The 27,420-nt window shown below is 35.8% G+C and overlaps 1 protein-coding gene across 1 annotated transcript; it reads left to right on the top strand.

The window, feature by feature from the left end:
• On the top strand, positions 1 to 27,420 carry LOC147069667 (alpha-tocopherol transfer protein-like). The gene is made up of 8 exons (XM_085950492.1): positions 1 to 44; positions 1,364 to 1,521; positions 8,144 to 8,303; positions 13,538 to 13,596; positions 18,973 to 19,172; positions 21,508 to 21,618; positions 24,430 to 24,532; positions 25,461 to 27,420. Exons 1-8 carry the CDS (start codon positions 4 to 6, stop codon positions 25,610 to 25,612), a joined length of 984 nt encoding a protein of 327 aa, XP_085806618.1. The 5' UTR covers positions 1 to 3; the 3' UTR covers positions 25,613 to 27,420.

Below are 27,420 nucleotides of genomic sequence, written 5' to 3'. Positions count from 1 at the left end.
TGTATGGGCAAAATACATTGTGCCTCTTGTTTTAATTTTGACTTGTGAGTAATGTATATCTACTAAATGTGTCTATAGTGGTCTTTATAAATGATATTTGTTTGTGCCTGTTTTAGTTTTTTCATATTATAAATTATGTAAATACCCACGCGTTCATAGATATATTTTTAGTTTTCGTTTGGCTTATGGTTTGGGTTGTCTCGGCATTTCAGGGTAATTGCAGATGCAATTGTCGAAATGTTATGTATTTAAGTTTACTGTCAGACAGGGCCGTAGCAAGGTCTTTTCACGCCCAGGACACGGGGTAGATTTTACGCCCCAGCAAAATGACTGAATTTTTGGGTGGTCACAATAATTATTGTCAGCCATTAGGGGACGACCAAACAGAGAAATATTTTATATGCGGCCAAAGACGGTTTCTATTCACCAGTGGCGAAAGGTGGAGGTAGGCTGTTAAGATCCGCCATAAATAATGCACATTAAACTTTGTCATTAACACGTATAGGTTTTCATTGAGATAATACTACAATTTATAGATGGTGTTGGTTAGTTTTTAAAATTTAATTAAACCCTGTGAAAACCAACCCATAATTATTTATAATTAGTCAAAAATACTCGTCTTTCTATAAAATATCTAAAACTATGAAATTATACTATACATAACTTCGTATATTTTATAGATAGAATAATATTGTTTATCTATTATAGTTTGGTTTAGGCAGGGCTTAATGAATTTATAAAAATGAACCAACAATATGTGTAATAATTTGTATTCTTAATCCAACGAAAACAAATAAGTACGAATGAAGAAGACATGTGTACAATATACCAAAATTATTGTGGTTTGGAGTAGGCAGGGTTTAATTGATTTTTAAAAATTAACCAACACCATCTGTAAATTAGAGTAATATCTGTAAATTAAAAGTCTTAGTTCAATAAAAACAAAAATACGTATGACTAACACAGTTTAATGTGCACTATTTATGACGGATCTTAACAGCCTACCTCCACCCTTCGCTACTGCTATTTACTTATTATTGCGCAATGAAGGCAAACGGTTGGAACAATCTTTCGTCTTGCTCAGGTCTTCAATGGTAGCTGTTCATAGCTTGAGTGCATTGCATCTCCTTGCCGGATGGCTTTGTTCAGAATATTTTTTGAATGTTGATATTGGGGTGGATTAAATGGTTATGTAAATCACGCAGTCCAAGAAGAGTGGAATCAGTTTAAACAAACTATTATTTAACAATAAATTGATTATGATTAGTTTTCTACACACATTTTGGCCAAGGTTTTTGGTAGGTAGGTACTGGACATATATACCTGTAACTGTTACTGATCTAAAATCGTATTTCTTTTTCAGTTGCATACAAAATCTCGAGATGATTTTTGATATACCCTCTAGTGAAGCTCTTTTGGTAATCCAAAAGTCGTTGAACGAGAATATTACCACGAGAGACAGTGACCTTCAGCACATTAAGGATTGGCTTAAGGCTCAGCCCCATCTTCCCGATACATGGGGTAAAATATTAATTATTGATTTTATGTTTATATTATAATCTTCAATCGAAATACTCACAAAAAACCGCCTTTCAAAACGATACAAAAGACTTCATGTAGAATGTTTGCTTCAGATTAGATATTGTGTTCTCAAGCCTATAATACTTTGTGGAGAATGGCAGGAAACTGCACACAAACTAGAAACGTGGTTACTACATTTTGAAACAAACACATTTTTTTTGTAATAGATATTTGGGTTTCCACCGTGTGTAGGTACTTCTTTCTTCTTTCCTCGACATTTCGGGCTCGTTGCAGAGCCCATTAACAAGAGATGATAATATGTTGTGTTCTTATGAAGTGTAGTGTAGGTGTATGAATGCAAATGTTGCTCTAAGAATGCCAAAATGAATCCGATTAGATAAGAGAAAACGTTGCTCAGAATAATATGTCAATCGTTACGACCAGAGATACAGGATCGAATATTGGATTTTGCTGACAGTGCCGGAAGCCATGACGTTTTTAACCGTAGCCCATCATCCCTATTATATTTTCAGGATTTCTATGGATTTCGATGACCCCCGTTACCAATCGTGCGAAATATCCTTTATTCCGACCCAGTATCTTGGTTTCGAAGTCAAATTTGTGTCCGGTATCCATCGAGTGCTCGGCAATTGCTGACATCGTGCAGTGTTTAACGAAGAGGAAGAAGTATACGGTGGAAACCAAAAAAATTATTACGATAAAAAACAACCGTGAAAGTCTCAAATATTTATTTCGGTACTAATTAAGTAGGTACTCATTCGACAAACTACATTATTACGGTGAAAAAAAAACACACAGCCATGGAATTGATCTTGTTAACTTTTTGTTGTTCTTAAATGCTCTCTCGCCCAAAAAAAAAAACATTTTTGGACCGGTTACTTGTCAACACAGGCAAATATGGCGATGGAATTGAAGAGCATATTATGGTAGCGGTTGCGCAGGGAGAGAGCGGATCATCGCGCCAATTTAAAATAAAATCAAACTGGACCTATTTTGGTCAGTCGCTTTAAATTACAGTACATCGTTTCACAGGTATTGTCGTTATATTATTACGATGATAACAATAGGTAAGGAATAATAATTATTAAGCTATTCACGCAATCGCTTGTTGGACATCCTACTAAATACTTGTTTTAACTGGAGGGTTACATGGTGTGTAAGTTCCCACCTCCGCTCCCGTTATGTATATGCAGCCACGTCATACGCGGCCGGCTAACATAACCCTTACGTGTGCCAGATCAAAGAATTTAAGCCCTAATTTTGTCCCGAGCAGACCCGCACGAGACTGGTGATGCAACCTTGCACCGAAGTGCGAATGCATGATGTTAATTTATATGGCAACTATCAGTGACTTTAATTTGAAGAGTCGCAAGGGGAGTCGAGAGTGCCCCGCCCCCCGTACGCTCTGGCAAATTTAGTAAAGGCCGCAAAATTGGCCTCGGTTGCCACCATGTCCGCGTGTCCTATCGGGCCCGAATGGGGTCGGACCCGGGCAAACAACTCCGCTCGTTCGGGGCCCATAAGTGGACAGTCCCACAGGACGTGCTCTCCGTCCTGTTGGTCGTGTCCACATGAGCAACCCGACTCATGTCCTGCCAAACCAAACCCCTGCAGTTTGGCCGCAAAGTTTCCATGGCCAGTCATGAATTGACTAGTCCAGTGGGTCGGTACCAGTCTCCTCGTCATGTGTCTCACCGAGACATCTGGAAAGTATAGAAAAGTCTGGCGGCCCTTAGAGGAGGCCACCCATCTCCTGCCATGCCGCATATGCGGTCTTGTAAACCAGCTCAGATAAGTCTTTCTGTAGCTCACGCCCTCCACTCTCGATGGCGGTGTCAGAGGGACACCGGCGAGAGTTGTATTGATCCTCCTCATAAGGAGAGTGATCGATCCTCTAATTTGAACGTGCAAGTCGAGGGGAAAGAGCCCCGCAAGGACCGCCAGGGCATCCGAAGATAAGTAAGGCCAATCAGAGCAGCCCTCTGTTCGCTAAGCAGAGCCCTCTTTACAATTGTCAGCGAGGCTTTGGTGTGCCACACGCTGGACGCATAGCCAGCGATGCCCATGAATATAGCCTCGTAGGCGATTCTCAGGGCCCGAGGCTTTAGGCCCCAATTGTTGCCCGCCAGGCGAGCAACCTTCTGATAAGCTGAGTTGGCCTTAGCCACAATTACTTTAGCATGCTTCAAAAAGGTCTGCTTCTCGTCCAGAACGACCCCTAAGTAGGTCACCTCTCGAGAAAACCTTATAGCAGAGTCGCCGAAGCGCACTGCGGGTGATCGCTTATTTATGTTTATCCTTGAGCTGCCCTTGAGGAGGATAGCTTCCGTTTTGCCAGGTGCAAATGCAAGCTTATTAAGCTTACCCCAGTGAAGGATTCTCGATAATGCGTTCTTAGCTACGCGCTCGAGTGTCGGACGGCTCGACGAGCCAACTAGTAAAAGAAGGTCATCAGCGTACGTGATGAGCGCGCAGCCCGGTGGCAGAGGTAACGTCAAAACATCGTCAAAAAGTATATTCCATAGCAAGGGGCGAAGCACTGAATCCTGCGGATACCCCATGGTGGTCTCCCTGTAAATCAATTCAGTGCTAGAGTCGTATATAACTTCCCTTTTATTAAAATAGCTTTGCACTAGGGCAAAGAGGTCCCCCGGGATCTGTCAGAACCGAAACTTAGATAGAATTAATGGCCACCATGCGGTGTCGAAGGCACCGGCTATGTCCAAAAAGAAGCCTGCCACAATGACTCCTTCTGAGTCCTCAACAACTTTCTGTGCAAATCTGATAGCGTCCTCAGTAGACTTGCCGGGTCTGAAGCCAAATTGCCTCTCCGAGATAGGGTAGATTCTCTCAAGGTGGTCCTCTAGTCTTCTGCTGATTAACCGCTCCAATATCTTACCCAGCAATGGCAGAAGAGTGATTGGACGGTACGCTTTTGGGTCATGCGGTGGTCGTGTGCTCATCTTAGGTATAATAATTAATTAATAGTTATAATATATATCCCGATTGGGACCAAAGGCGTATGGCTCTTGTATCATAATTATGTCCGTATTCTGATCCCGAGTAACCTCAAGCAGCTCGGCAGATGTGGCTCGACCTCTGTCCACGTTGATCTGAGCGAAGGAGATCATTGCGGACAGTAATCAGTGCGGCTTCTTTCCTCCTCAATAGCGTGTAGGCGCGCGGGACAGTCGGGATCGGTGGCCAAGTGGCCGTTCGGCTTCTTGTAGCGCGTGCACGTAAGGCACTTGCCCGGTTTGTCAGCGGTGGGGCAGTCTGCTCTGTCATGCCCTTCTCTAGTGCAGTGGCCGCACGTTGTAACCTTAGCGTTGCAACTCTTCGCCATGTGTCCGTATAAGTGGCACTTTGCACACTTGACAACTCCGCAAAAGTCACGCACAGGGAACGAATTCCACCACATGAAAAGTCTGCCATCATTAAGCAGCGCCTCTCGAGCCTTTCCTGGGATCGACATTATCATATGACAACGTTCGGTCTTGGGTCCCGCCTTGTTGCTCAGTTTAGTTCCAGCGTAACCCTCAGATGCAAGGCCAGACGCCTCCTGGGTATTGTTTATGATTGCCTCCTTGAGCTGCTCTTCTGTCGTCTCAATGGGTACATTAAAAATTATGACGCGGGGAAGCTTTCTCCCTGTGACTTGGGCCTTTAAGCCGGCCTCAGTCAGCCCAGGGGCAGCCATGAGCCGCTTAGCCTCGTCGTCACTTTTGGGATGCACGTCCCGCCTTCCCGGATCTTGCGTACCCCGGTGATGTGCACTCCCAAAGTTTCAGGCACAATAGTTTTCATGACCGCTTCCTTTGTGGCAGTCAATTCTTGGCCCTCCTTAGTCGGATAAAACATCACTCCTGGCCTGGCGATAGTTTTCGGAGGAACTGGTGGCCATTCGGAGACTCTAGTTGGTTGAGCCTCTCTACGGGTTACGTCACTCCAAAGAGCCCTTGGAGGAGCATTAGAAGGAGCCTGGATGATGGCTCTCGTTAAGGAGGTACGATCCTTCACAATTGCCTTGTGCACCTCCAGCTCTATCGCCATGGCCCACGTTTCAGTGATTGCCATCTCAAGCTCCTCGGCTACTGCGTTCATGCGTGCTCTGGCAATACGACTGTCCTTCTCGAAGGTGGCAAGCGCCCTCTTGATGGCAATCGTTGCCCTGGACGCACTCTCCTGAGACTCAGAGAGAATACTCAAAGCCACGGGACTGATCTCCTCGCAAGATGCTGAGGTTGAACCAGCCCTTGACTTAACACCCTTGCCCTTTGAAGTGGAAGCGCTCTGCTTGTATTTCTCTTTTTCTTTCTCAGGCCTTTTATCCTTGACCTTGGGGGCCTGCTTTGGGTCACCAATACCCTCAGCCACGTCCGACTTCCGCTTTCTAGTGGACATTCCTTCTACTTGCATGGGGTCCCCTTTGTGGTTGACCATGGCACTAGGTAACACTCGTCACACGTCACTCACTCAAACACAATTTATCGCACAATAAATATTATTGTTACAATACTTAGGTAACTATTATTAAATGAATTAAAAGTCACAATTCCCGGGAAAGTCCAAGGGGAAAACACACAAAAGTTTCACAAATCGTATTCCAAGGACAGGCGAAGGTATTAGTAAAGAAACGGGATCAAAAACTTGTGAATAGCAGGGTCAAAATTGAAGATAACGAAAGCGAAATAATAGCGATGCAAAAACACGTCCGCACGGCTCGACAGTTCAGTCGCAACACCAACCGGAGGGTTAGCGTACATATGCAGACCAATGATTGTAAGACTTTTATGGTTTGAGTATTTAATCGTAACATTTTTAGTCGTCAAGATGAAGGCCGCTGAATTCCTGGGCTAGCTCTGGAGTGAAAGTGGAGGTTCATCGATTGTGAAGAGAGCAGGCAGTGGTGGGGATGTGGAGTATCCAAGAAGTCACAGTAAATAAAGTCAATTAAACACCATATGAAATCTTCGGATTTCGTATATTATTATTATTGGAATATGCTTGGTGTTATGGCATTCCTTCATCAAGGATTGTAGTCGAAAGTCACAATACACATTGGTAATCGAAGATCACAAAAAGTTATAATAATTAAAAAAGTTCAATTTATTATTATCCGTACATCACACTTGGTAAAAAGAAAGTCAAAATCAATTAATATTCGGAGTTCACAATTCAAAGTCTCAATAAAACAAAAGTCAAATAATATCCGAAGATCAAGAAAGATAAACACATTTATTATTAAATAATTAAAATTAATTTAATTATTATTAATTAAATATGGCGGACGAGATCGCACTAGTCCCGGGGCAATGAAGCAAAAGGTTGGGAGCCAGAGAAAAATGTTCGAATGAATAAGTAAGCAAACTGCCAGAGCCGAGTTCTCGTCAAAGCATGTATGTCGCGTCAGGCCATGGACGAGATAACTCGTGCGTTCTTGTAAACGTCACACTTTCTGAATAAACTGTGTATATTTTTTAGGCAAAATTTATCATTTTAGTGTGAAAATATTCACAATAAACGTGAGAAACATGTTGATTTAGTAATTTTTTACAAATATTTGTCATTTTGTCCCTATTTCATATTTTTAAGGGATTTATTGTATTCCAAAAATAACTGGCCTACAAGTTGCCACCTAGTAAAAATTGGCTGGCGAATGCGAAATGGATTGGAATGCGACAATGCACTGATTTGTACCCGAGGGCCATAAGACAACCGAAAGACTGCACAATGGTACGCTGGATTTCCATAATAAATAAAGGTTCGGCGGAATATTGTGGCAGTATAGAACATGAACCGAGAAGGGTGAAAATAACTTGAGAAGACTTTCATCCAAAAATGAATTGAAACAGAATAATGATGATGATCGTTCTGTGGGAACGATAGAAAAATTCAAGCCATCAAAAAGAACAAAAAGAATAAAACGCTCCAACCACAGACATCGTTTCGAAAATCAAATAGCCTATCAGAAGGAGCCCCGAAACCGGGTATGCTGGACTTCTTAGTCAACAAAAACACCAACATTATAACAAACAACAAAGACAAGAACACATAGCAACCAACCCACCCCTCCCACGAAGATCTCATACATGAACATTATTATAACAAGAAACAAAAACCATCTTCCAATACGGCTGATCACCGAGGAAGATCACGACCATAACTCTAGAAAAGGAAAATACAACCACGCAATACAACAAACCTTGCATCTATCCCAGAGTCCAGTGGGATTTCTTTCTTTGGAGGAGGGCTTCACCCGAAGAGGGGTTCTTACAAACCAACCAAACAAACAAACCAAAATATTATTTAAGTTACAAATACAAAAATATATACTATATATAAACGTTACATACCACTGTTTGATATATAAACATTATTTATCAGTATTATATACAAAATAAAAATCTTAATATATATATGTAGGTATTATACAATTTATTTAATGATGGTGATGGTTGGACCATAAGCATACTTGTAGTGTAGATAATATTATAGAGTTTTTAAAACATGTTTATTTTTATTTAGCTAAAATTTGACATCGCTTATCTCAGAAAATAAATAAACGACGTCCATTTTGTAATGGATATTTTTGTTACAGATGACGTAAGGCTGATGAACTTTCTTCGTGGGTCCTACTTTTCCTTAGAGACGTGCAAGAGGAAACTGGACCACTACTTCACCATGAGGAATGCGGCTCCGGAGTTCTTCAGCGATAGAGATATGCGCAGAGCCGATCTTCAGGAGACGTTTGGGATGAAGTAATGATTAACTTTCAGTCTTTAGTTTCAAATAGTCTGGAAAATTGTTAATTAACCGCCTGCTTATCTATCTACTATTTTATTACTTATTTTCGGCTATCTTAAACAGACAAATACACCAAAAATCTTTAAATTGACATAAGTACACACGTGGGGGTTAGTCGCGTTGACAGATATAAAGGCGCCTTTTTTAAAAAAAAACTATAAATTGCCATTACAATAGGTCAGTGGCGAGGAGTGGAGGTAGGCTATTAAGATTTGACATAAATAGTGCATACTAAACTTTGTCAGTCATACTTATGTTTTAATTGAACTAAGACTACAATGTTTATATATATTGCTGATTAGTTTTTAAAATTCAATTAAGCCACGCCTAAACCAAATCATAAACGTGCTATATAGGTGATCCTACAGAAATAGTGCTCATTTTTTCAGGCATAGATACTTATTTGTTTTGGTTTAATTAAGAAAAGATATGGTGTTGGTTAGTTTCGCCAAATCATAATCGATGGAAAATATTCTTCTGTCTATAAAATATTAAACCATACATTTTACATATTTTATAGATAAACGATCATTTTTTGACTATTTTCTACTATTGCTTGGATTAGCCAGGGCGGGGGGACATGCTCGTCGAAGGTCAAAATTGAGTTTTTATTGTATTTTCAAACCATGATCCTGGACACTCCTTAAACGTTGTAGATAATCTATTTATGTAATTTTGAAGCCTTATTATCCTTTATAGTTATTTTAAACATTTGATGACTGCATACAGTATTTTTGTTACATAAAATAGTATTCTTTTAAACCTCTCGCTCTAATGTTATAGAATATAGTCATATTTCGGTACATAACTGTGCAGTGGTGTTAAAATTTTTTACATTTATTCATTTTTAAATGCATTTATAAAACCATTAGTATAATTTATTACGAGATAATTTTTGTAAAATATTCACGATAAAAAATTATATTGATAATCTCTGTGATCCCAAATTTGACCAGAATTAGGCATTTTATTATTCAAAAAATCGGCAAGATTAACACATTTGAAGACAATTCTAAAGATATTTATTAAAAGCTATGTCTTTGATCATTCAAGTGTGATAAACATCTTATGAATAATGCTTGCTTTATAATAATTATTGACCTAAGAATAAGGTAGTGTTTTTTTGAAATACGCCATTTCTTAAAATGATATTGACGCGTGTGTTTGAACATGTACCGTTTAAAAAAAAATAAAAAAAATTCGGTTAGGTACATGTTCAAACACGCGCGTTAACATAATTTTACTCCCTACTTTAATTATAGTTTGTCAATTTATGGCTACGGCCGTATGTTGTAGCTTAACCACTAGGGAATGACAAAAGAAATGGCGTATTTCAAAAAAACACTACCTTATTCTTAGGTCAATAATTATTATAAAGCAATCATTATTCATAAGATGTTTATTACACTTGAATGGTCAAAGACATAGCTTATAATAAATATCTTTAGAATTGTCTTCAAATGTGTTAATCTTGCCGATTTTTTGAATAATAAAATGTCTAATTCTTGTCAAATTTGGGATCACAGAGATTATCAATACATTTTTTTATCGTGAATATTTTACAAAAATTATCTCGTAATAAATTATACTAATGGTTTTATAAATGCGTTTAAAAATGAATAAATGTAAAAAATCTCAACACCACTGCACAGTTATGTACCAAAATATGACTATATTCTATAACATTAGAGCGAGAGGTTTAAAAGAATACTATTTTATGTAACAAAAATACTGTATGCAGTCATCAAATGTTTAAAATAACTATAAAGGATAATAAGGCTTCAAAATTACATAAATAGATTATCTACAACGTTTAAGGAGTGTCCAGGATCATGGTTTGAAAATACAATAAAAACTCAATTTTGACCTTCGACGAGCATGTACCCCCTTAATTGAATTTAAAAACTAACAAACATCATCTACACATTATAGTCTTAGTTCAAAGAAAAAAAATGTAAAAATATGTAAATACCTGCTTTCTAACAAAGCGATTGCTTTATCGGCTTCGTGGAAAACCGTCACTGATCTCAAAGGTTGTAATATTTGTATTCGTTCCTTCGCTCGCCGCCGTTAATAATGTGCCGGCCATATGCAATGCATGACCTGCCTACCCATACGGGACTTCACTGACAAAAATACAAAATACCTTCTATAAATTTGAATGACGCAAGGCAAAATAAAAATCGGTGTGTGTACTTATGTACGCGCGTTAGAAGTTATACTTTTTTGGCGTAACAAAACAAAATTTGTGATAACCTAGATTGTTCGACTAGCTCTTAATTATCTTGTTAAATATCACACTAAAGAAAAAGGACCGCTTATTGGAACGCCGTTGGTTTATAACTATATTACCGTAACTTATTTTACTAAATTATATAATTATTTATCGTTGTTTTCATTTTTAAAGTAACAACTGCCACTATGACGTTTAATAGTTTGTTTACGTAAGGAATTGCAAATGGCCGACAATTATAAATTCGCTGCCTAGGCAACGGAACAATTCTAAACCATAATAATATACTGTATATTCGTCACGATTGGAGTATCATACTCTGGCGTAAAGGTAGTGCGTTCGGCAGATAACTGAACAATCGGTGGTTCGAATCCAATCGAGTGCGTTTATTTGTGTGTGAAAAAATAAATTATGTGTTACATGTCACACGCCAAGAATACACTCTGATCTGATTTTCCAAACGCGCCTAAAGAAGTATAACTTCAAAATGATTCTGTAGCTACCTACTATATTTTTTTAGAAATACTATCATATTATTACTTCTACTATTGGAAGGGATGTTGATGATGGGTAGGTATGTACCAATGAGGAGTTTACTTAACGGGTCACCACTGTAGGTAAGTGGATGACGTTAAGTTGGTTTATTGAATGCTTGACCAACAATAGGTTACGAATGAACAGAAGGATTTATTGCGTGATAAAATAGCCCAATTTTATTATCCCTTAACCAACGAAAATACAATCTTAATTACAGTTCGTACAATGAGAAGTTTACAAATAATATTTACAAAGAATTGTGTTTGCAATGAAAATTATTTAACGTCGAAGCGAGAAACGTGTAGTTAGTTTGAATGATTTGAAGGTACTAGTTACTGTTGTATTGCCACCTTTGTTCTTATAGTAAAAGAAGACAAAGGAATCAGAATCAACGTGGGTTGACGGACCGCTGTAGGTTCAAACCATGTGGATTATTTCTTAGAAATTTGTCTGTGAAATTTGACTATGACACAAATGTTATCAATTAAATAATGTATTTCTGCTACAATGTTGCAGTAATACGTTTTTTTACTCGTTGATTCTTGCAATACAACAAATGAAATTTGACGCGTAGACATTCCTTCGGACTGCGGGAAATGTAAATGCGTCGGTTCACACAATCGAGTTTACTGATCGTAAAAATTATATTGCTGTAAATTTTGGTTTGAAATACATTTTAAGATTAGTTTTATCATGTACATATTTCTAGGTTTTTTAACTATGACTTAAATGCTATTGACACGGTGCACGTTGTCTGCGGAATCTTCTTCAACCCACACTACTATTACAATGGCCCCACATACTGAAGCGGGCCCCCAGGCTACGATGTTTGGAGCCCCCCCCAACCTATCGCTAAGGTTAAGAGCATTGTGGTGCTCTACAGTAGTGTTTCCCAAATGACATACCCGCGGAAATCCAAGGTTCCGTATAAAATAAAGGGTATGATGTAGTATATTTTTAGTGATTTTTGGTATTTTTAAATAAATCCGCTAGAATTGTCGACACTCAGCGTCATATTTTGAAGCTCTAATCGCGACCCCCTTTTGTGATAGCTAAGTAACATGTGAACCTTCGCCATGTTGGATAAATAGTAATTTTTAAGGAAACACACAAAAAGTGATTATAAAATAAAATTTTACTTGTCTAATAGCGCCGCAGACGATTTTTTTTATACTATTAGAGCAAATTTGTGGTGTGTGTATATCTCGCTTAACTGGTTGACTTGTCACGCCGGGCCCCTCCTAAGCCCGGGCCCCAAGGCTAGAGCCCTGTCACCCCCCCCCCTTGTGGGGGCCATGACTATTACTCTTATGACTATTAGTCTTCGCAAATAATCCGACAATAATTATTATTCCAATTGAAAGAAAAATCCGAAAACGCCATTTTTTAATTCGTTGAGTATCTGATTAGGCACTCGCGGCTAGTCTAATGGTAGACATAATATCTCACAACCCATCAGCTGTTAAAGTACCGCGACTCATGGATGGTATTACAAAAATTAATGTTAAAGTATAACAATAATATTATAGTGAAAAATTTAAAAATACATACTATGATTATAAATTAGAAAGTATCCACTTGTTAAACTAATAATTGAGTGGTTCACAAGCATAGTGAACCAAGTCTATTCTGGTTATTTTTTAGTAAGCTATGTTCTAACATAATATTTGAGTATTTCTAATTCTGTATATATATATATCAAATACTACGTCAATCGTACTCCACCTCATTTTAACCGTAGCAAACAACTGGTATCTAAATAAATGTTGTTATAACGTCACCTTGAAAAGGAAAACACGTAATAAAAACAATATTTTAAATACTTCTCTAACCGATGAATCTGAAAAACTGGTTGTGAAATACGAGGTTTTAATTCCATGTTTGAAATCACGAGACCTACGAAATTTAATTTTTTTGATAGATGGACAGCATACTAATCTAGTGAACCGAGGTTTTGATATGATTTAAAATGTTTTTTGTTTTAATTTTGTCGTACATACTTCATTTTCCATAATATCGGACTTACGAGGTCTTATAGTAAGGTGACGATAAGTAATTCATGATACAGGCGTTAGCCACGACGACGACAAACTGTTCGGTTTTAAATTGCGTTTCAATTCGATTTTCACTATGAGCTTTTCCAAATGAGGCATGTCACGCCACGATACGCCGCGATTGCACGTGGACAGCTCAATGAAGTCACCTGTACCTCGACCGCACGCGAGAAGTGACACGCGGCTATTACATGTGGACGGCTTAATGAGGTCATATGTACCTGGAATCTGGACAGACCAGCTCCTAAAATAGTTTAAATTTAATAAGTGCCGACCCATAGAAAATAATTATATTACAAAATCGAAAAAAATACTTCTAGTAATTGAACATAATTTTAAATAAACTTAACCTATTTTGTTACAGCCTTTACGTGCCACTACCTACACTGACTCCAGAAGGTTATAGAGTTTGGATTATAAAAGGTGAGTGGAAATAAGCCCTTATGTTATTTACTGAATATTCCATTTTCCCAGAAAGTTTGTAGTATTCCATTTTAGTCATGTCTTGTGATTCGATTTTCGGTATCTTCAGGCACTATGCATACCTACTTGCGAAAGGCGGTAGGGGATTAATATCCGACATAAGTAGTGTACCTACACTACTGCCCTTCTAAGGAAGAAAGCAGTAACTGGCAAATTTTGTGAAATCGAGTTATGAATGCCATCCGTTAGATAATATTGCAAGCTATATTCTGTTCACTTTAAAATAAGTATTATCACTATAATACTGTTAAAAACCTTAGTTAAAAATTGGACATCTGCTAAAATAATACACATTTCTTAGCAAGAAGACAGTAATTGCACCTATTTACTGCAGTTACTGCTTGTTTATTATTACTTTGTTTGTATACTAACATCATACTAATAAAAAATACACCGTTATTTATTAATACACAGTACTAAAATTTAAAAAAAAAACACATTATGTCATTTATCTCGAAACTGTGTGAGAGCCAGTTAGTTACTGCCTTCTTACTTGGAAGGGCAGACTAGGCTTTGCCAGTAATATTTTTTTTTTGTTTTCATAGACGATTAGAAATTGCAGATAGGTACTATTCGACTGCCTAATCTGCAAACCAGCCAACTGCACTTTTGACCAAAAATGAGATTTTGATGGCATTTTGTTATAAAGCATGTTTTTCATAATCACGTCATACAATTATTTCAAACTCCTAAATGTATAAATGCGTTATCGTTGTTCACACAAAGCACCCAACTGCAAGTGCCGAATTTCCAATATCGTAAATGGAACAACTCCGCTTTTTATATCGTCGGTATAGTGGCAGAAGACGATAAGTCAAAAATTGGCTGATTTGAGTTATGAATGCAGAATGATAAAGTTTAACACGCTCTATCGTCTGAAAAAACAAGCTCCGCCAAAGTCCATGTAGTTGTGACATAATTTAAAGAATTCAATACGTATTAAGTCACTTTCTTTCATACTTCATAGTGGCAAATAACAATAAGATGACTTAACGTTATTTGGCTTCAAGCTTCTGGTCACTTGCTGTTATTTGTATTGACTTATTGTCTATGCCACACACCGCTTGCAACCATTTGACAGTTGGTTCTGAATGTTGACGTTTCGCGCGTATTTATATATTTCATATTTTCTACAATTGTGCTTGTAATCTATTGTACAATCGTTTTTATCGACGTGTATAATTTAAGATTAGAAAATATTATGTTTCTGTATGGGCAACAGAATAAAATAAGGGAGCATGTAAAAGGTAAGCAACTTAATTCAACATAACCTCAAAATGAAGTTTGCTCTACAATTATTGATTATTTGTGTTCTGATATCACGTTTCTATGGCGTATGTTTATGTAATCCGAAAGACGTCCTTACTAACGCATATGTTTTATTTATATTTTAGATGATGCACACCATAAACATATACCCCATACCGTTTATCCACCTCTAATACAATGTTCTGATAAATAAATTAAATAAAAATGTATTCTTTTTATTATTGTTACCTAGTAGTTAGCTACACAAATTTATGTAAAACATAAGATGAAAAGTATCATAATTTGAAACAAGATTATTACTAATCTTACATACAAAAATATCAAATTACTTCTATACCTACCTAATATTATTACCTAATAGTATCCACCTACCTAATATTATTTCTGTTTTAATTTTATTTTAAATTGGCCAGTTTCTATTATTATTAGAGTCCAATGTATTACTACTCAACTACAACATTTTATGTTTGACTATTCTTTTAACTCAAAAATCGTTGTGGCAAAAAACTTTAATTCACCTTTTTGTAAATAAACTCAAAAAACTAATTATTATTACTATAAAAAAGACTTGACAATACTCAAATCGAATTCATAAATGATTACCGAATATCATAAAGTAGCAAGCTTAGGTAAAAATGTTTAAACTATTTAAATAGAGAGGTTTCAATATCTTGAATTTAGAAAAAGACGATTATCTCAAAACAAGATTTTTTGACTTAACGCCTTTTGCCACTATACCGACGATATAAAGTTTCTTTATAATATATAAAAGGGAATCTAAAATAGTGTATTAATTTTATTCATAGAGCAGCTTATTTGTAAAAAAATCCAAATGTATTTTTGGAATTCTTTTCTCCTTCCTTTCTTCCTTCCAGCAATTTTAGATAATTTACAGATAGAAAAATATTTTTTATCTGTTTTGGCTTGTTTTGGTCAGGGCTTATTGTATTAAAAAATGGTGTGTTTACTTATGTACGCGCGGTAGAAGTTATACTTATTTGGCGTAACAAAACAAAAACAAAACTTGTGATAACCTAGATTCTTCGACTAGCTCTTAATTATCTTGTTAAATTACACACTCAAGAAAAAGGAGCGCTTATTAGAACGCCATTGGTTTATTTCTATACACTTTAACTTATATTACTAAATTATATAATTATTTATCGTTGTTATTATTTTTAAAGTAACAACTGCCACTATGACGTTTATTAGTTTGTTTACGTAAGGAATTGCAAATAGCCGACAATAATAAATTCGCTGCCTAGGCAACGAAACAATTCTAAACAATAATAATATTATACTTACTGTATAATCTTCACGATTGCAATATCCATACTGTGGCGTAAAGGCAGTGCGTTCGTCTGATAACCGAACAATCGGTGGTTCGAATCTAATCGAGTCCGTTTATTTTTTGTGTGAAAAATAAATTATGTGTTTCATGTCACACGCCAAAAATACACTCTGATCTGATTTTCCAAACGCGCCTAAAGAAGTAGGTATAACTTAAAAAAAAAAACCAACACCATCTGTAATAATATGTACCTATTCTTAATTCAATTAAAACAAATAAGTATGAATGATAAAGTGTGTACTATTTTAGTCGAATCGCCCATAGCATACCTAAATTATTATGCTCTTGTTTCGGCAGGGCTTAGTTAAAAAGTAACCAATACAATATGCAATTTGTATTCTTAGTTCAATGAAAACAAACAAGTATGACTGACAAAGTTTAGTGCGCACTATTAATGTCGGATCTTAACAGCCTACATCCGCTGAATTACTCGCAAATGGTAACTAAATGCAACCCGGGTCGCAAAAAATGACTCAAATGTACTCAAATAACTCAATTCAATTAGAATTCAACAGACAGTTGAACGACAAAAATCGCCACGTGGGAACATGGTATATGGTGCGATCAACCAAAATCTATCCCTTGATCAACATTGTACGTAATACGGATTTATATATAGCAATAAATCCGTATTCGGAAACTTGTACGTATGCAGTTCGCCGTATCACACTTCAGCGTAAAATGTTGTATCGGAAATATAAATGACTATACATTAAAGACCCTCCAACCTCTTTGGGTCGTATAGTACTGACATAACATTTATGTCTAAATAAAACACAGTACTTATCGGTTTACATTTTACAGGAGCCAGCAGCAAACAAAATTTTAAAATTGCCGATATACTGGATTATTTTGTTAGGTTAGGTTAGGTTTTCATTCTTGAATTTATGAATTTTGCCAAAATCAGCTAAGGGGGGACATGCTCGTCGAAGGTCAAAATTGAGTTTTTATTGTATATTCAAACCATGATCCTGGACACTCCTTAAACGTTGTAGATGATCTATTTATATAATTTTGAAGCCTTATTATCATTTATAGTTATTTTAAACATTTGATGACTGCATGAAGTATTTTTGTTACATAAAATAGTATTCTTTTAAACCTCTCGCTCTAATGTTTTAGAATATAGTCATATTTCGGTACATAACTGTGCAGTGGTGTTAAGATTTTTTACATGTATTAATTTTTAAATGTATTTATAAAACCATTAGCATAATTTATTACGAGATAATTTTTGTAAAATATTCACGATAAAAAATTATATTGATAATCTCTGTGATCCCAAATTTGACAAGAATTAGGCATTTTATTATTCAAAAAATCGACAAGAATAACACATTTCAAGATGATTCTAAAGATATTTATTATAAGCTATGTCTTTGACCATTCAAGTGTGATAAAAATCTTATGAATAATGATTGCTTTATAATAATTATTGACCTAAGAATAAGGTAGTGTTTTTTTGAAATACGCCATTTCTTTTGTCATTCCCTAGTGGTTAAGCTACAACATACGGCCGTAGCCATAAATTAACAAACTATAATTAAAATAGGGAGTAAAATGATATTAACGCGCGTGTTTGAACATGTACCGTTTAAAAAAAAATTAAAAAAAATTCGGTTAGGTACATGTTCAAACACGCGCGTTAACATAATTTTACTCCCTACTTTAATTATAGTTTGTCAATTTATGGCTACGGCCGTATGTTGTAGCTTAACCACTAGGGAATGACAAAAGAAATGGCGTATTTCAAAAAAACACTACCTTATTCTTAGGTCAATAATTATTATAAAGCAATCATTATTCATAAGATTTTTATCACACTTGAATGGTCAAAGACATAGCTTATAATAAGTATCTTTAGAATCATCTTCAAATGTGTTAATCTTGCCGATTTTTTGAATAATAAAATGCCTAATTCTTGTCAAATTTGGGATCACAGAGATTATCAAAATAATTTTTTATCGTGAATATTTTACGAAAATTATCTCGTAATAAATTATACTAATGGTTTTATAAATGCGTTTAAAAATTAATAAATGTAAAAAATTTTAACACCACTGCACAGTTCTGTACCGAAATATGACTATATTCTAAAACATTAGAGCGAGAGGTTTAAAAGAATACTATTTTATGTAACAAAAATACTTCATGCAGTCATCTAATGTTTAAAATAACTATAAAGAATAATAAGGCTTCAAAATTATATAAATAGATTATCTATAACGTTTAAGGAGTGTCCAGGATCATGGTTTGAAAATACAATAAAAACTCAATTTTGACCTTCGACGAGCATGTCCCCCCTTAAATCTCATAAAATTGAAGACCGTATAGTAAATGGTCATCTCTTTCCGATAAGAAAGCTCACGGTGGACTATGTCACTGTAAAATGTTTTACGTAAGTACAATTTACATGTAACCATAATATTGTATGGGTTACTGCCAAAAGTTTGTAAGTCTCGAAATCATGTAATGGAGTAATTTCAATTTGAAGTTTGACATGCCCTCTAAAATCAGGCATAATGCTAATTTTTTTATGCTTTACGTGCGTATGGACGACCGTAATATTTTTTCTAGCATACATATTTATTATATATAGACACATAATTCAATATTAACTCTAAATACCTAAATTATCGACTTACCAACTTTTGGCAGCAACCGACGATATTATAACAATATAATTTATCTTTCAGAAATAAAAAAAGGCGTAGCCATATCAAACGTCCAAACATCTATTAAAGCAAGCTTCATGGTTGAGGATATTCGCTTGGTTGAAGAGTCGTCCGGATCTGCTGGTGACTTATTCATCCTCGACGCAGCAAGTGACGACATCCGCACCTACTTAATGCAGCTCACTCCCACCATAATCAAGAAATTTGTGTCGTGTATACTGGTAAGAGATATTGTTATGGTAGACTGGAGATTTTCAGGCTGTATCAGCGTACCATGAAGATATCCTGGACAAATTACATTACATTACCATGGTTTTAAAGGCTCGATGACATTGAGCTACTTTTCAAGCTGCTTATTGGTGAATTTACAATCTGCTTGTAAACTCGCCCAGTGCTATCATCGAACAAGCTAACAAGCAGATTGTATCTACCGAGAAAAGTTGAAAGCCAGGCTACTTTACACGCTACTACTAGCGTCTGCGCAGTAGAACGATAGTGGCGATCTCCCGGTAAAAAAACGAACTACTTCCTGTCAAAATAGTCGCTAGCTTGTGGCTTCTGAGCGAGTGGAAAGTTTTGTGTGTCATCATCACAATCGCGCTAGCTGGCTCGCACGCTTTTAAATTCGCCAACAAGCAGCAAGACAAGCCAAACAAGGAGAAGTGTGATTAACTCCAACTTATAATGCATGGGAAGGAGATTCTTTTGGCTACGAACTTTTTACGAACTACGAACGAAGTTGCTCTAAAATATAAAATTATTTCTAAATTTATATAATATCATGGGTGCTGCCAAATGCTGGTAAGTCGATTATTTAGGTATTTAGAATGAACAACGGATTATGTTTCTATTATATAAATATGTATACTAGAGAAAAAAAATCAAGATCATCCGATGTTACAGAATATGCACATAAAGCGCAAAGAAATTAGTATTGTGCCTGATTTTAGAGGGCATGTCAAACTTTCAAATTGCAATCAATTACTTCATAACATGATTTCGAGACTCAAAACTTTTGGTAGTAACCCCACGCGTGAGGTTGCTGCCAAATGTTGGTAAGTCGATCATTTAGTTATTTAAAATTAACAACGGATTACGTGTCTATTTATAAATATGTATGTAAGAATAAAATTCAAGGTCATCCAATTAGAACATGCACATAAATCACAAAGAAATTAAGATTATGCCTGATTTTAGACGGAACGTCTGACTTTAAAATTGCAATTACATTCTCCATAACACTATTTCGAGACATACTAACTTTTAGCAGTAACCCCATCCCGTAAATAGTGAACTTTACAAATTACAAAATTAAGATGTTCAAAACTTGACATTGAAAAACAAAGAAATAGTATTAAAATAATAAAATAATTATAAGATAAAAAGAACTTTTTATATACAACGTTTTTAAATTTTCAGTTGAATCATAATATTATAAACTTGACTTGACTTGACTAGCTTAAACGATCAAAAAAAATTGTACTTGATAGAAATAATACTGAAACGTCATTTTGACATGTCATATTGATTTCCATAGTAACGCACGTATATATTATTAATAATTTAGTTGCTAGGACCCCCGACCTCTAGCAACCAATAATAGTGTCGAAATAACTTCTCACACAAAAGAGAATTAACTGAAAATGAATTCAATTCTACTTAAAGATGGCTAAGAGTATAAAAAAATGCATTGGCATCGTGTTCTGATATATTCTAAAAGTTTCAAATGTCTAGCTAGTCGGAAAGTTAGTAAAAAATCGATTGCAAGATTTGTACCGGACAAAGAACCACCGGACATATAAGAATACGATCTAAGAAAAACGTTGTAAAATAGGCAGTAGGTACCTATTGGAAAAACAATATAAAAAGTTTAATATAAAAATATTATAAAATAAATACATCAAAGCACGACAAATGAGCTAAGTAGACCATATTTTTACCCTTAACGAGTCCCCAGAAACTTAATACAGAAATAATTATGATTTATTTCAATGAAAGAATAATACAACTTTCATTTATATGTAAATTATATTATGTAGTATGAAAATTTCAATAGGTATAAAAATACTGCTGTAAAACTATGCGCGAACTAAAATATGTATTTGTTGTTTATCTCAAATCCCACAACGACAATCCTTTTGGAATATCCGAGAATGCCATCCGAAAGGGAAGAGATGTGTAACCGGCTGTTGGGCCCACCGAGCCGTCCGACCTAGTCGCCCCAAAGGCTAATTTGGAGCGTTTAAAAAAATGCGGTGTCCTATTGTGGACGTGAATATAATTATTGTTTTGTATGCCCGTATTATTAATTATTAAGCATTGTTTTTTTAATTATAATCTTTTATTTTTGTTAGCTCACTGCGCTACTCTTTCCAATGGACACTTAGATAGTTTCTCTAAACTCATAATATTATCTAATGTAACAATAATTTTTATTTTTACGTTAGCGGTTCGCAAAACGTTCATCCTATTTTTAGTGGTCCGAAGGTGTAAAAAGGTTGAGGAAGACTGATTGGTGAGGTGGACTACTATTAATTTATTTTATTTAAATTATAGGATGGATATCCAATTATTGTTAAAGGTGTCCACATTTTCAACGTTACACCTATTGTTGAAACAATCATTGGCATCTTCAAGCGTTTTTTGAATGAAAAAATAAGGAAAATGGTAAGATATTATCTTAATCTAATATATAAAATCAATATTTGTTTGTTTGTTTGTTTGTATTTTATGCGCTGCCATACCGTTCTCCGATTGCGATAAAACTTTGTCAACTTATTGCTTGCAGTTGCGCAAAGGTTATAGGCTATATTTTATATATAAAAATGAATATCTGTCTGTCTGGCTGTCCCGTATGCATTCCTTTACCATTCAACCGATTGTGATGAAACTTTGGTGAGTTGTTGTGTGCACACACGCAAAAGTTTCTGAAATAGAAAAATCATCTTCTTCTTCTCCCTTTTCATTTTATCTTTTTTTATTCGTATGGTTCTTATACCATTCATCTGATTGCGGTGAAACTTTAGTTAGTGGTTGTGCGCACACCTGCGAAAGTTTCTGAATTAGAAAAACCATCTTCTTCTTCTTTTTCATTATACCTTCTTTTATTCTTGATCAAGTGTTGTGCTCATGCAAGCAAAGGTTTCTGAATAGGTACAACCATTTTCTTATTTTTTTCTTCTATTCTATCTTTTTCTATTTGTATGCGTTCTTATACCATTCATCTGACTGCGGTGAAACTTTAGTCAGTTATTGTGCGCACACCTGCAAAAGTTTCTGAATTAGAAAAACCATCCTCTTCTTCATTATATCTTCTTTTATTCGTATGGTTCCTATTACATTCGTCCGGTTGCAATGAAATTTTGATCAAGTGTTGTGCTCATGCAAGCAAAGGTTTCTGAATAGGTACAACCATTTTCTTAATTTTTTCTTCTATTCTATCTTTTTCTATTTGAATGCGTTCTTATACCATTCATCTGATTGCAATGAAACTTTTGTCAGTGGTTATGCCAACACCCGCAAAGGTTTCTGAATTAGTAAAACCATCTTCTACTTCTTCTTCTTCATTTTATCTTCTCTTATTCGTATGGTTCCTATACCATTCATCCGATTGCAATGAAATTTTTGTCAGTGGTTGTGCCAATACCCGTAAAGGTTTCTGAATTAGTACAACCATCTTCTTCTTTTTCTTCATTATATCTTCTTTTATTTGTATGGTTCCTATACCATTCATCCGATTGCAATGAAACCTTCGTCAGTTGTTGTGGTAACACCCGAAAAGGTTTCTAAATAAGTACAAAAATCTTCTTCTTCGTTCTATATTTTTTATTCTTATGCGTTCCTATACTATTCATCCGATTGCAATGAAACTTTCGTCAGTTCTCACGCAAAAAAGGTTTCTGAATAGGTACAACCAGTTTTTTCTTCTAGTCTGTCTTCTTCTATTCGTATGCGTTCTTATACCATTCATCTGATTGCGATGAAATTTTGATCAGTTGTAGTGCGCACGCCCGCAAAGGTTTCTGAATTAGAAAAACCATCATTTCTTCTTCATTATATCTTCTTTTGTTCGTATGGTTCCTATGCCATTCATCCGATTGCACTGATTGAATCATCAGTTGTTGTGTGCACACCTGCAAATGTTTCTAAATTAGTATTATATAAAATACAAGTTTGTTGTTTGCTTGTTCCATCAAAGTTTGATTTTTTTACTACATATTAATACTATTAATAACGTTTGCATATCACTTGGTTTGTAATACCGGAGGTGTGAGACAAAGAAAATATATGCATCCCCACGTTTTAAACTAAGGCATTGTTACCGTCACGCAATAGGCTATTTACAGATTGAGAGAGTAATTTAACGACAAGTGTAATGAGCGCCCAAAAACGACCTAAACTTATATTTTTATGACGAATTATTGATATTTCTTTGTGAAGGTAAAAGTTAAGACTATATGTCGTAGTTTCATTTAAAATGCCTTAATGTCATCAGTTTGATATTATAATACGTCTGTTAAAGGATACCAACGGCACAGTGTAATAGATTACTGCCATGTTTGATACTGGATCGCAGCCTTCTTGAAGTTGAGCATGTTTGCAGCTTCATTTGGTGGACCCGCCGCGAGTTCAATCTACCGCACTGAGGAGAGCGAGTAGTTATTACTTTGATTACTCGACTATCGCGTCGTTCGCGCAACTGCCCTCGCGCATGCCTATTATAAATAATTATCTAGATTTATTGTGTAAATTTCAGTATAAGCACCTAACAATTTGCGTGATAATAACATAGGTACGTGTCCAAATGCACTTACTGGATATTCATATAAATGGAACGGCTGAGTACTACCTATAGCGTGTACCTGGATAACTCCCGACCAGATATAATTTAAAAGAGCTCGCTATCCGAATGGGAATGGCTGGAACAACATTCAACTCGATGCGGAATGTCTGGGACTCACGATTATACTCGGTCAAAACCAAATGCCGCCTATTCGACGCTTGCATTCTGATGGTGCTGCTTTACGGTAGCGAATCATGGCACCTTACGGAGGCTCAGAGAAACCGTATACTGAGCTTCAAAACAGATGTTTTCGACGAATACTGGGTGTGCGGTGATATGACTTTTACTAGCAACGAGGAGATAAGAGAACGCACCAAGCAGCGTCTCATCACGCTGAAAGTAAAGAGGCGACGTTGGACCTGGCTCGGCCACGTGCTGCGGATGGCGGCGTATACGGTGGAGCTACGGGATGCTGGTTTGACCTGGAATGAAGCAAGAAGACTGACGAGCGACAGAGATTCTTGGAGGCGCCGCGTGGTGTCCATATAATCCAGTTGAGGGGCGGATATGGCAAAAGAAGAAGGATCATTACAAAATTGGCAAAACTTGAAAACCTCAAATAACGTAGTTATTAGTAATAATTCACACAAATCGTGGACAGCGAATCGATAATACTGACTTCTTAATGATTTTAGATCTTCATTCACAAAGACGTGGATGCACTGTATGATATCGTCCCTAAGGAATTATTACCAGCGGAATATGGCGGTGATGCTGGATCAGTCAGAGATATTAACGGTAAGAAAAAATAATTTCCGAAAGTATACACTTCTGAATTTATTAAAACCCCACCCCCATATGTTTAATATTATAAAATGGCAGTTCCCCGCAGTGCACCAACAAAATGATAATGGCAGCCTTATCGTAAGCGGCGATGTTTTTGAAACTGTGGAGTTATTTTTGTCATCTCGTGTCTCTTTTGATACATGAATAGCAAAAGCGATGAAATAAATTAAAATTATAATTATTTTAATTTACTGTGTAATGTTAGCAGTGACACCGAGAGAAATGCCAATAGGTTGACGAATCCTGAACGCAACATGTATTGCTAAACATTACCATTGAAAAATTATGATTACATTGTCTAAATTGCCATTTAAAAAAAAATATGTGTATAAATTGAAATCTTTGTTATTTATATCAAATCTAATTTTGGTATGGTCACACAATATTAATACTAGATTTGATATAAATAGAAATGATTTCATTTTATACACATATGTGAAAATCGATGAAAAAAATGAATTACCTAGGTATAGTCAAAAATATTTTCTATACATTCGAGAAAACTTAATGAATTTAATTTTTAATAATAAAAATGACAATAGTATGTATTAGTTTGAATAGTATATGATAGATATAGATAATAAGAGTAGATGATGAATTCACATTTTTTGTAAGGTTATAGAGAGTTTATAGAGGTTATAGAGGTTATAGAGGTTATAGAGAGGTTATAGAGGTTTTAAATATTTTTTTTTCTTTTTAATGTTTTTAGATACGTATTTAACAATTAAAACCATATGCCCAATTACCTGAATTACTATCTGACGTCAGGATCTCTCCAAATTTTAGTTATAGCGCACTTGCTAATGATTTAATAAACCCCTTTTTTATTCAACGAATAATTTATAAGATTTCAGAATGTTAAATTGATAAATACTTACAGACAGATGGAAGGCAAAGCTGATCAGCTATACGGATTGGTTCAAAGAGCAGGAGAACATTAAGGCTGATGAGTCTCGCAGACCAGGAAAGCCGAAGACACACGATGAATTCTTTGGCATTGAGGGTAGTTTCAAACAGATTTCTATCGACTAAACAGAACTGGAAGATCCTTATCGACATCTTAAAACAAACAACCTTACCTCAATATTAGATAATAGTGTGATACCTATACGGGTATATTTTTAACGATTATTATCACTTTAGCATGTTTCCGTTATTTTCGTGGGTCGAAATTAACATGGAAGGCATTCCATACACAAAACAGTTATCTCAGCTCTCTAAATGGATAAGTTAATGCACCGGAGCGCACAAAAATTTTCTGAAGATATTAACAAACTCGTAGTTATCAAATTTTGTGAATATTTTATAAAAATAAGTGTTAGATAATTTGTTATATGACCTAACAAGCTCAGACGGTCAAATTATTTCTTCCACGAGACAGCGATAACATAACCGATTTCACAAACGGCGGTCCAGCGCGCTCCGGTGCATTTAGAGCCCTGGGCTATCTCCAGTTCATAATACGGCAAAAATTTAGGTCGGTAGACATATCGGTAAAATTCTGGTACGTTTGTGCTGCCAGTTACGCCCGAACCTAAGCGGATAAGACCGAACACAAGCGGATAAAGCCGAACACAAGAATTTTGTATTGACACGTCAGACATATCAACCTACAAATTAATTAATCATGTCATTTCGATTGCAGCACGAATGTAAATTGCAATAAAACAAATATTATATTACTACTAGATGCTACTTAGCCACTCGATATTTGACAGCTCGCGGGGAACTGTAAATTAAGACGGCGACCGTGACGTAGTAATATTTCAAAACAGTCGGATCTTGCATCTCAATTCTCAATACATAAAATTGACGTACTTTGTCTTGTTCTCAAAGTTAACAGGGCCAAGAGAGAGGCTGTTAAAAGATAGCACTTTTTGACAAATCAAACGGTTAACTTTTTTACATAATCGACCGCCAGAATATCTACGTAAAGAGATAAATGTGTTATTTTTTTTCCAACCATGTCCGATCCTAATAGGATCATATGGGCAGTGACGTCCCAAGACAATATGCCGCCCCTAGGCAGGGCCAAAATGCCCCCACATTTTTATGCAGTATTTTTTATCATTCTTTCATGACTCCAACATCTAAGAAATGTGTTGTATGGATACATTACTTACAACTTATGCTTCAATAGACAATATTGCGAGTCCACGGTTTCGGATAGATTAAAAAATACACCCGACAACTTCAAAACTGCGAGTGACTCATACACATTTTACATGAAATTAACTAAGTAGGTACCGTATATACCTATAATTCAAATATAATTCGCATATCTGCTCGTATCATTGCTATTAACCAAGGACGTTACGCCCAAGAACAACAGAAGTAAACTAGACATAGCAAAATAGACAAAAAATTATAGTCCTATTACAACTTGTATAGTAATTAATACATTTTGTTTCCAACCAATGAGCTGAATTTTTTAATGTAAAGATATTTCCTTTATTCTAAATGCCTAAATATTCTCCTCGATTGCCGCCCTCCATTTAACTGCCGCCCCCAAGCGACGCTCAATCTGCCTACCCCCACGGGACGTCACTGTATATGGGCATCCACAGAGTAGAGGTTTGTATTAACAGATTTTTGTTTTTTTACGAGAAATGGATGTCAGCCATTTGCTCAACCTATTAGGTCCATACCCTGACTCACACACAAATTGAAAAACAATATCACAATATTCACAATTAGCTCTTTTTGGGTGTTAAGTGATATGTTAGATGACGTGGCTTAAGGTAGGTACTTACTATATTTATTATAATAAAAAAATGTGATAATTTTCTGCTTCTTCATTTGTATTCCATTTTCTCTTCCTCTTCTGATCCTTTCTGTAT

The sequence above is a fragment of the Rhyacophila brunnea genome, unplaced genomic scaffold (genome assembly GCF_057557595.1).
Source record: "Rhyacophila brunnea isolate RB1 unplaced genomic scaffold, BYU_Rbru_1.0 scaffold_23, whole genome shotgun sequence".
Classification (NCBI taxonomy): domain Eukaryota; kingdom Metazoa; phylum Arthropoda; class Insecta; order Trichoptera; family Rhyacophilidae; genus Rhyacophila; species Rhyacophila brunnea.
The sequence above is the reverse complement of the archived record's forward strand: the minus strand, read 5'-3'. Positions and strand labels throughout refer to the sequence as shown.

Excerpts from the sequence above, each read along its gene's own strand:
- LOC147069667 (XM_085950492.1), top strand. The coding sequence starts at position 4 with ATGGGCAAAATACATTGTGCCTCTTGTTTTAATTTTGACTT. Across the intron at positions 1,522-8,143 it reads CCATCTTCCCGATACATGGG|ATGACGTAAGGCTGATGAAC; the intron begins GTAAAATATTAA and ends TTTTTGTTACAG. Across the intron at positions 21,619-24,429 it reads ATGAAAAAATAAGGAAAATG|ATCTTCATTCACAAAGACGT; the intron begins GTAAGATATTAT and ends TAATGATTTTAG.